This window comes from Mesoplodon densirostris, chromosome 7 (assembly GCF_025265405.1).
Source record: "Mesoplodon densirostris isolate mMesDen1 chromosome 7, mMesDen1 primary haplotype, whole genome shotgun sequence".
Classification (NCBI taxonomy): Eukaryota; Metazoa; Chordata; class Mammalia; order Artiodactyla; family Ziphiidae; genus Mesoplodon; species Mesoplodon densirostris.
Window position 1 is genome coordinate 100,408,422 of NC_082667.1, and position 11,724 is coordinate 100,420,145.

General features: G+C 35.3%; 1 protein-coding gene across 1 annotated transcript in view; it reads left to right on the forward strand.

Moving 5' to 3' along the window:
• Positions 1-5,619, forward strand: part of GUCY1A2 (guanylate cyclase 1 soluble subunit alpha 2) — a 417,832-nt gene extending 412,213 nt beyond the window's left edge. Inside the window, exon 8 of the mRNA XM_060104638.1 lies at positions 5,412-5,619. Within this exon, the coding sequence (XP_059960621.1) occupies positions 5,412-5,619 (208 nt within the window). The remainder of the gene's footprint in view (positions 1-5,411) is intronic.
• Positions 5,620-11,724: the final 6,105 nt, after the last annotated feature.

An 11,724-nucleotide genomic window follows, 5' to 3' on the forward strand; every position in this document is an offset into this window, starting at 1 on the left:
AGCTGCTCCGTGGCATGTGGGATCTTCCCAGACCGGGGCACGAACCCATGTCCCCTGCATTGGCAGGCGGACCCTCAACCACTGTGCCACCAGGGAAGCCCCAATATACAGAAATCAGTTGCATTTCTATACACTAAAAACAAACTTGTCAGAAAGAGAAATTAATAAAACAATCCCATTTACAGTTGTATCAAAAAGAATAAAATACTTAAGAATAAATCTAACTAAGGAGGAAAAAGACCCATACTCAGAAAACTATAAGACACTGAGAATAGAAATTGAATATGACACAGATGGAAAGATATATGATGCTTATGGGTTGGAAGAACTGATATTGTTAAATGACAATGGTACTCAGTCAGTCTGCAGATTCAATGTAATTTCTATCAAAATACCAATGGCATTTTTCACAGAACTAGAACAAATAATTCTAAAATTTGTATGGAGATACAAAAGACCCAGAATAGCCAAAATAACTTTGAGAGAAAAGAACAAAGCTGGAGGTATCATGCTCCCTGATTTTAAACCATACTACAAAGCTACAGTAATTCAAAACAGTATGGTACTGGCAGAAAACAGACACAAAGGTCAATGGAACAGAATAAAGAGCCCAGAATTAAGCCCACAGTCATATGGTCAATTAATATACAAAAAAGAAGAATGGGGCTTCCCTGGTGGCGCAGTGGTTGAGAGTCCGCCTACCAATGCAGGGGACACGGGTTCGTGCCCCGGTCCGGAAAGATCCCACATGCCACTGAGCGGCTAGGCCCGTGAGCCATGGCCACTGAGCCTGCGCGTCCGGAGCCTGTGCTCCGCAATGAGAGAGGCCACAACAGTGAGAGGCCCGTGTCCTGCAAAAAAAAATAAATAAATAAAAGAAGAATGAAAATGCAATGTGGAAAAGATAAATGGTGTTCGGTAAACTGGACAGAAGAATCAAATTGGACTAATTTTTCACACCATATGAAAAGTAAAATCAAAATGGATTAAAGACTTAAATATAACACCTGAAATTGTAAAACTTTTAGAAGAAGACTTAACTAATATGCTTTTTCTCATTGGTTCTAGCAATATGTTTTTGGACATGTCTCCTTAGGCAAGGGAAACAAAAGCAAAAATAAACAAATGGGACTACATCAAACTAAAAAGTTTTGCACAACAAAGGAAACTATCAACAAAATAAAAAAGGTCTCTACTGAATGGGAGAAGATATTTGCAAACCACTTATCCAAAAAGGAGTTAATATCCAAAATATACAAAGAACACTTACAACTCAACATCAACAAAACAAAAACACAATTTAAAATCTGGGAGAGGACCTAGGTAGACATTTTTAAAGAAAACATACATATGGCCACCAGGCAAAGGGAAAGATGCTAATCATCAGGGAAATGCAAATAAAAATCACAATGAGATATCACCTCACACCTGTCAGAATGGCTATTATCTAAATATCAACAAATAACAAGTGATTCCAAGAATGTGGAGAAAATGGAACCCTAAATCACTGTTGGAGGGAATGTAAATTGGTGCAGCCCTTATGGAAAACAGTATGAAAATTCCTCAAAAAATTAAAAATAGAACTATCAAATGACCCAGAAATTCCACTCCTGGATGTTTATCTGAATAAAACAAAAACACTAATAAGAAAAGATTCATACACCTCTATGTTCACTGCAGTTTTATTACAATAGCCAAAATATGGAAGCAACCTCAGTGCCCATCAATAAATGAATGGATAAAGAAGATATGGCATATGCATACAATGGAATATTACTCAGCCATAAAAAAGAATGAAATCTGCCATTTGGGACAACATGGATGGACCTAGAAGGTATCATGCTATACGAAATGTCAGAGAGAGAAAGACAAATACTGTATGATTTCACTTTTATGTGGATGCTAAAAAGCAAAACAAATGACTGAATATAACAAAACAAAGCCAGCATTAAGTATACTGTGAACAAACAGGTGGTTGCCAGAAAGGAGTTTGTTGGGGGAAGGAGAAATAGTTGAAGGAGATTAAGATGCACAAACTTCTAGTTACAGAATAAATGAGTTATGGTTATGAAATGTACAGTGTGGGTGGGCAATATTGTCAATAATTATGTAATATCTTTGTATGATGACATATGGTAACTAGGCTTATCATAGTGATTATTTTGAAATGTATAGCAATATCAAATCACTACTGGGTATGACAGGAACTAATATAGTGTTGTAGGTCAATGATACCTCAAAAGTGAACAAACACAGCAAAAGAGATCAGATTTCTGGTTACCAGATGGGGGTGGGGGAAGCAGGAATTAGATGGATGTAGTCAAAAGGTACAAACTAACAGTTATAAGGTAAATAAGTACTGGGGATGTAATGTACAACATGAAAAATGTAATTAGCACTGCTGTATGTTATATATGAAAGTTGTTAAGAGAGTAAACCCTAAGAGTTCTCATCACAAGGAAAACAGAATTTTCTGTTTCTTTAATTTTGTATTTATATGAGATGTTCACTAAACTTATTGTGGTAATTATTTCATGGTGTAAGTCCAACCACTATACTGTTCACCTTAAACTTATACAGTGCTGTATGTCAATTATATCTCAATAACACTGGAAGAAAAAAAACTATCTTAGTGTAGCTTTATTATTTATTGTAGTGCTAAGCTTGACTAGGAGTTAACAGGTCTGGACTCTACTTTCAGTGCCAAATCTGTCTTACTGCTCCCATTAGCAAAGCACTCTATCTTACTCTGGACTCACTTTTACCCTCCATAAATTTGTCAGAGAAGAGCATGTTTAGACTTTGCATGGAGTTACATTATGTGAATAAATGAGATAAGTTAATTGAAAGAATTTTGAAATGTTAGAATGAGACTCATTTACCTATATCCCTAGTTAATATAATCACTGTGTAATATTTTTAAAGGGATGGTCAATTGGAAGTTTTTAAAAAGGAAAAATCACAATGAGATATCACCTCACACCTGTCATAATGGCTATTATCCAAATGTCAACAAATAACAAGTGCTTGCAAGAATGTGGAGAAAACGGAACCCTCAGTCACTGTTGGTGGCAATGTAAATTGGTACAACCACTGTGGAGAACAGTATGGAGGTTCCTTAAACCACTAAAAATAGAACTACCATATAATCCAGCAATCCCACTCCTGGGCATATATCTGGAGAAAACCTTAGTTCAAAAAGATACATGCACCCCAATGTTCATTGAAGCACTATTTACAATAGTCAAGACATGGAAGCAACCTAATGTCCATCAACAGAGGAATGGATAAAGAAGATGTGGTATATATATAAAATAGAATAGCCATAAAAAAAGAATGAAATAATGCCATTTGCAGCAACATGGATGGACCTAGAGATTATCATACTAAGTGAAGTCAGTCAGAGAAAGAAACATCATATGATATCACTTATATGTGGACTCTAAAAAGATGATACAAATGAACTTATCTACAAAACAGAAACAGACTCACAGACTTCTAAAACAAACTTCTGGTTACCAAAGGAGAAAGATGGGGCACGGGGATAAATTAGGAGTTTGAGATTAACATATATACACTACTATACATAAAATAGATAATCAGCGAGGACCTACTATATAGCACAAGGAATTACTCAATATTCTATAATAACCAGTATGGGGAAAAGAATCTGAAAAAGAATGGATATATGTATATGTACAACTGAACTACTTTGCTGTACACCTGAAACTAACACAACATTGTAAATCAACTATACCCCAACATAAAATAAAAATTAAATTCAATAAATAAACTGAACAAGTAAGAATAAAATCTTTAAAAAATCTTTTATAAGGCAAAATACTACAACAGTTATTCATAAGGGTAAATATAGATTGCTCACATTATAAGAATTCTTAGTACTACCAACTGTTATTTTCAGATAATATTTTTATCCATTAAGAACTTTTGACAAGGAATGATTCTTTTTTTCTCTTTAGTGTAAAGATGATTATCCTTGCTTGTGCAATGATCTTACATTTTTCAAACATTGTTTATTCTCCTTGCACTCACTGGCTTTTTCACTTTGCCTTTTCTCTGTCATAATGGTTCCTTTCACCCCCAACCCACCTCTTACCCTGAATAACTTGGACCTGCTATTAACATTTACCTGTCTTAGGAATATGAGTTGTTTTTAGGGAAAAAGTGATAGGTTTGGCTCCACTGTTCCTTCCAAATAAAGTCTAAACTTTTAGTTTTGGACTTAAAAAGTTTGTCTTAACCTACTGCTTCAGCCTTAACTCTCACTCTTACCTCATTCTATAATGGTATCCAATAGTTGGAAACATGTTGATCCTGATCATAATTTTCTTGTATCTAAACCTTTGATTATGTTGTTCTCCACATTCACTTGTTGAAATTCTGCCCATCTTTAAGTACCATTTCATCCATGGGGGTTTAGTGGTTATCCCACTGTAAACGTTTTCCCTCTCTGGGCTTCGACACTTTTTGGATTCACCTTTCTTATGGCATCTAGCCTATTGTTTTATATTACTTTTATATTACTGTGGCTTTTGTTTGCTTATTCAGTTTTTATTTTCTGTTTCTTTTATTCTCTGTGTCTATCTCTTTTGACAAAATTTTAAGCTTCTTAGCTTGGTGTGTTCTACTTATTATATTCACAACAGAATCTAGGAGATTTTTCTAGGTCAATAAGAAGGAGCTCATAAAAGATGTTGAATTAAATTGAATTGCTGGACCACTTTTTTAGATATGGCTATCAAACTGAACATTTCATGGAACTGGACAAGCATAAATCTCCAGTATTAGTGTACTAGAAAATTGTCATTAACTATGACTGTATGGGACGAGTCAAGCTGTTTGACAAATAAGTGACAAACAAATATTTTCTAAATGTGAGTTTAGAAAATATGTGTTGCTAGAAATCAGTAACCAGATATCACAGAAACATGGAATTATGACTGTTGTTCTACAAAGCTAAAAACTTGATTTATGTGTATGACACATAGGATTTAAATATTATTGAGAGTCTACAAAACATTAAAGGAGTGCTCCAGAGTTAGGCAGATTTTTAAAACAAAGAGTAAATACTGCATGTTTGAATAAAAACTTGTATTATGCAGTTTCTTTAGCCTTTTGTTTAGGAAAAAATCAACTTTGAACAAATATTTTCCAGTAGCACCAAGAACAACTTTGCTTTTTTTAAATTATTATTATAGCGTGAAGGTATTTTCTCCTGAGAAATAATATTTCCTAGTATTTAGAATGTAATGAAGGCCACATCTCTACAAAGAATGAAGGCATTTAATATGAGCTCAGTCATTGATAGGTTTCCTGAGTCTTTAAAATTTGTGTCCATTTTTTCTCATCTCCCCTGCCCATATGATTCACATTATATATTTTCTTCTTAGATTATTAAAACGAGAAGAAAGTTTCACATTCATTCCTCGGTCCCGTGAAGAGCTTCCAGACAACTTTCCAAAGGAAATCTCTGGGGTCTGCTATTTCCTGGAGGTAAGAACTGGTCCTAAGCAGCCAAAGCCTTCTCTTTCTTCATCGAGAATAAAAAAGGTTTCCTACAACATTGGCACAATGTTCCTCCGGGAGACAAGCCTCTGAGACCTGCTACAGATCAAAGACTCCTCCAAAAAGCACAAGCCCAGAACATGGGTCATGACAGGAGAATGGAAACATTGTTTATCTTTCACTGCTCTGTGGAGAACAAGCAGTGGAATTTCTGTTATGTCAGGCAATAATCCTAGAAAAAGGAGGGTGATGACAGTCAATAAAAGACTGAAGGGCAAAGGGGAAATAAGATGTATCCATTCTTATGAGTGTTTTTGGTCATATATATATTATGTATAATATATATATGTATTTTAATTAATTACAAGTGTGAGGCCACTTTCAAAACTAAACAATAAATAGGTTCCATGTTTTCTTGTTTGTCACACATACAGGTATCTTTCTCTATATATTTGTATCACTTTTGAGAGCCAGTTTTGATTATATATTCCTACATTTAGTGAGTGAGTATGAAAGGAATATTTTCTAATTTTGTTTTTCTGAACAGACATTTCATACATATATCATGGTAGTGTGGTAAACTTCCCAGCAGGAAAAACTGTAACTTGGCAAAATATTTTAGGGATATTACTTATTTTTATACATATCTCTTCTAGATAATTTCACACAGCATTAGCATTATTAGATTTTCACAATCTGCTACTGTATAGTTGGTATATTATGTAATTCCAACATATTAATTGAATATAGTTTCACTTATTTAGAGAGATAAGTGCATAGATTGAAAATACACATAACCTAGGATTTCAGATGCTGAGAAAGCATAGTATATCTGCTTAGTAAATACAGCTTTTAGATTTGATTAATGTAGCATAGAATCCAGAGGAAATGGCATTTCCTAATAGCAAATGTATGTATCTGTAACCAAGATTAAAGAAAGGTCTTTTTGATATCTTCTATGAAATATCAGTGAAAATAAAATGATTTGCTACATTGCACCCTTTCAACTTAGCACTTCTAAATATAGGTAGTTTTTACAATGTGCTAAATTCTAATAAACAACATCCTACTAAATGACATGTAAGTCCACCCCCCTGCCCCTGTCACCTTCTTCAACGGATGCTTCCTAAGGACTAACTGCTCCTCATGGGAGCAAATCACTAGATACTGGCACTAGTGAGAAAAAGGTGTAGGATATTTTGCCAAGAAGGTTGTTTATTCTTTCATAATAAAAACAAGGAAAAAAACCTGTACTTTATGGATTTGAGATTTTTTTTAATGTTCTTCTGCAGTTTATTTGATGTGGCTTTTAAGTTCAGTGAATCACCTTCATTAACACTGAAGTATGTCTAACCTTCAGACCTAGTAATCACCAAAGTTACAGATAGGCTTCCATTGCTTGTTCTGCTAAATGAAAACCTGTTCCCATTAATTAAGAGTGCATGAAAATATTATTACAGACTCACCCTGAAATTAGGAGCACAGTGTGTCTAAAGTTTCTTATTTTGGATCAGATATAGAATCTAAGTTTCCCTTGAGGTTAATGAGTTGGAAACATTTGTTTCCTTGAAACCTTGTGGTGGACATTTTCTTACTCCGATAGGTATACTCATTGGTAGCTTATGTCTACTGAATACAATATACTTTTTCTGGTTAGGGATTTTGACTGCATTAGAATTTGGTTATGAAATAACTCAGTTAAGGAACAGATTAACTAGTGTCCAATGTAGTCTGTGAAGATTAATTAATGTTTTTAAGTTCTCTAAGTATACAGCTAGAAAATATTTTTAGATTGCAGATTAGTTGTTATAATCGTGATCATTTTTATAATTGTTGAACTCTGTTCTCTCTCTGGGGCTTAAGAGGACACTAATGCAACACTTTGCATGTAGAAAGAGGACATAGACCTGAATCCTTGCCTGTCCCTCCCTTCCTTGGGTCTAGGTTTCTGTTTTTAACCACATGTGGGCAAGAAGACCAGGGTGTTTATAGGAGGCTGTGGAGGCTGAGGACAAGGTTCTCTCATGGGAATAATTACTCACAAAAGAATTTCTTTAGGGGGCTGAGAGATTAACTCACTTCTTTCACAGGGAATAGAGGGCAGCCTTACAGTCAGTGTGGAAAGAACAGGCTCTGGGAGCACTTCAATCCTCCTGATAAGAATAGGAAATACCTCAGCTATGCTGATGGTCTTCTTATAGCACAGGAGCATGGGGAGAGAACAAAACTCACTGAAGTCATTTTTGCTTACTGTGCAAAGTAACTTAAAGCTTATTGTGATATAGGAAATCATAAGTGTTTTAATCGTAAACAATGTGTTTTTTAACCATAAGGCTGAAAGGGACTTCCAGGAATCATCCAATCTTATTCTCTACTTTTTGTAAAGATTTGTCTAAGCAACTATTCTAAACATATGGTTATTCTCTCCATACCTAAAAATACCTGTGGGAAGCATATCTTAAAAGCATCCTTGACAATCCACTTCATTATCTAGTACTTGGTGATAGGGTTTGGGAAAAGAATTGTATATACATTCAATTTGTCAGAAAAATAACAAGCTCTTTCTTAGTTTATATGATTTTACTTGGGGAAGAGTAGCTACTTACATTGTCACAAATGTCACAATGAATATGCCAGAGATCTATTAAATATCACAAACAAGATGTAAACTACATTTTTCATAGAATATAATCTAAATGTATCTTTGAAGGTATAGTCTGAGGCAATGGTCTGGTCTATTACCATATTGCCAACCTAGTACAGCTGACTTATTATAGCTACACTATTCCTACATGTATTTGCAAAATACGGTATAAAATGGCATTTCATTCTACCTGCAGTCATAGAATTTAGAGGCTGTGAAAAAGCATTGCATTTTTATATGTCCTATAGAGTACAATACATGTATCCTCCATTAAGAATTGTGATTGTAATAATGGGTGGCTGTTGGTATTTCATTTGACTAATATCTATACGATATTCTCATGTACAAACTATTAACATACATCATGCATTTTAGCATGGCAGATTAAATGGAATTTAAATGGATGTCCCTTTAGAAATCAAACGTTATTTAATTGGGGAAATGGCTCTAACCCACTCTAAAATGGATACTTTAAGATCCAATTTGACACATATAGACCCTCTGTTTCAGTATTCTTTCCAGAAACTGATTTGAAAAAGTTACTTTATGACTAGCCATCAGTACCAAAGCTTCATGTTGGCATCCGTATCATTTTGATGGAGAGAATGTCATTGTTTACAAATAAATGAGTTATATAACGAAGTCAGAAACCCCATATGCACCCAAAATATACTGCACAGTATATGCTTTGTGAACCTTAATAAATAGGTAACAGCCATAATAAAAAGAATAATAATCAATGCCTGAAGAACACATATAGTTGAGGCTCTTGGCTTTGTAGTGTTGGGTGGAGAAGGGAAAGAAGAAACAGCTTCTAGTTAACAGTTTGGCCCAACTGTCTAAAATCTGCCTTGATGTTCATCTCTTCTTTTATATTTCAAATAGTTTTGATTTCTCTTTTAATACTTCATTATGTGTGGAATCCAGTGAGCTGTGTATGACCTATTGTGACTCTGAGACAGACACTGATGCCTGAGACTTGAGAGTGGGTTTGTGGATTCAGCGCTTCAAATATGAACATTCGGGGTCTCACACTGTTCTTATCCAGTGACAATAGTAACAGGAACATAGTGTTTTATTGTGAAAGTGCAAAATTGTGTGCCTCTCCAGGAAAAACAGAACAAAATAGGACATCAAATAAAGCAAAATCTCATTCACAAGTGTAGGAAGTCTTAATTTGAATTCCTCCAAAGAGTTACAGCAATAAAGCAAAATTAAATTGATAGATACAAAAGGCAAAATCACAGAGAATTTGGAAAACTGCCAGGCTGTGTTTTTCCTACAGAATCATATTGATACCAGTTGAAATGGTATATTTGAGGTTGTGAGGTATGAAGAGGGAGCTCAAGGTTATCACCATTATTAAATATATTTTTTGAAGGCTCCTTGGGTTCCTGACTTGCTGAGGGCAAGTTTGTGGATCATCAGAGCAGACAGTAAAACTTCTACATGTAGGTTTCTTTCTTGTCATGCATTTTAAGCACAACTTAACCAATGCCCAGACCCTCTCCTACTCTATACTGTCACTGGAAACCATCTCACCAAGTCAAGTTTGGCTCTGTCAAACACCATTCCCTCTGTAGCACTGAACCTAACATGGCCATAGAAAGAGTTGTTGATGCCTGTTTCAGGCAGATTGCAAGACCCACACAACTCTAGGCCCAAGTAACAAAGCACTGCTGAAGTGAACTAACTATTCTCAGTTGTGCTAGGGCATTACTTACACCTGTAGCTTCTCCCTGCTTTCTTCAAAAATACTATCTGGCTGCAAGCATTTGGTACAACTTCCATAAATGTTCCTTCAGAATGAGTTACACATGGCTCTGAATAGGCTCTGGGGGGCACCAGATGTCTTTCAGCCAACAGTACCTAGAAACTCAAGTCTGAGAACAAAGCCCCATATTGTAGCCTGGGTATTTCTATTATTAAACTATAGATCTTCAGCTACAAAAATTATGTCATTTCAGAGGCTTCTATAAGCATATCTTATTAGATATAACCTGAAAAACATGATGCACCAGAGGCTTAATTATTAAAGTTTAACATATCACAGTCTGAGTGATGATTCTTTAAGCATAGCTCTTGATATGAGTACACTTAATTTACAACCAGCTGATTGAACATACACATAAATTGTGTTAACATGATTGAAAGAATTTTATTGTTAAATGGATAAACTGACCCCAGCTGTGGACTCAAATTAAGCCTCCTCACAGTGGTGAAAGAAGAACAGACACTGATATTATACACAGATTAACATAAATTTTGTCAGAGCATTTTGAGATAGTGTGCAAAATTCCTTCCTCACACTTGATTCAAACAGTTGAAGCCTAAGTATTATTTTCCTGTCACCTTTCTGTTTCCTTCCTTCCTTTGTTCCTTCTTTCCTTCCTTCTTCCTTTCATTAAAAAAAGTCATTGATACATTTATAAATAGGAAGAATCACAGCTAATCTTATGTTGTAGAATAGTTTTAGTTTTATAAAGTAATAAATATTCTGTGTGTGTGTGATTGTCTGTGTGTTGAATGTAGATACTACATGATTTAAAAGAGTGACATTTTGGAAGGACTTGGGATGTAGAGAAGTAAAATTTATGTCTTTATTTATTTATTTTTCTTTTTTAAAATTTGGGCTGCACTAGGCCTTCGTTGTGGCACGCAGGCTTCTCTTGTTGCGGCGTGCAGGCTCCAGAGTTCTCGGGCTCAGTAGTTGCAGTGCACGGCCTTCTCTCTAGTTGTGGCACGTGGGCTTAGTTGCCCCGCAGCATGTGGCATCCTAGTTCCCTGACCAGGGATTGAACCCACATCCCTTGCAGTTAAAGGTGGATTCTTAACCACTGGACCACCAGGGAAGTTCCTGTGTCTTATTTCTATTGTGTTGTGACCAGACCATAGCTTCAGCCATGTGCTTCATTGCCAATTCCATCCTTATTAAGAAATGTTCAATGGTTCCTGTTCAGTGGTTCAACTCATCAGCTTGGCAGTACCTGACTACTTTAGGAAGCTTGGCAGTATCTGACTACCTTAGGGACACAAATTACTGGACTTTACCTTCAGAGATTTGGATTCAGTAGATCGCAGGTGGAGGCCTAGGAATCTGTATTTAGAAAATCACTCTAGGTAATGCTAATATACAGCCAGATTTGGGAATCAATGAAGAATATTCAAATAATCCCAATTACTAGGAATAAATGCAAGTTGACTAAGATAGACATATGTTATTTCATTTATACTTATTTTGAAAAGCTAAATACTCCAGGCTTAATAGCATTATTTCTTTCACAAGTTTTTAATTTTAGCTTTGGTTTCAAATTTATAGTCTGCTTTTTGAGCATAAGTCTTCAAGCTTCAAATCAACACTGATAAGCATGAGCGATGAATATTGCTCACTATAGGGCTATTAGACATACTAGGTACAGTATAACTTTCTTAGTTACTGCCAGAGCTGTGCAGTACATAACAATATTTGTTGATCCTTACCAACAAGATATGAACTATGAACGTTAGGACAGAGAAGCAAATGTCAAAGTGACAGCCTTATTCCCAAATGTTTT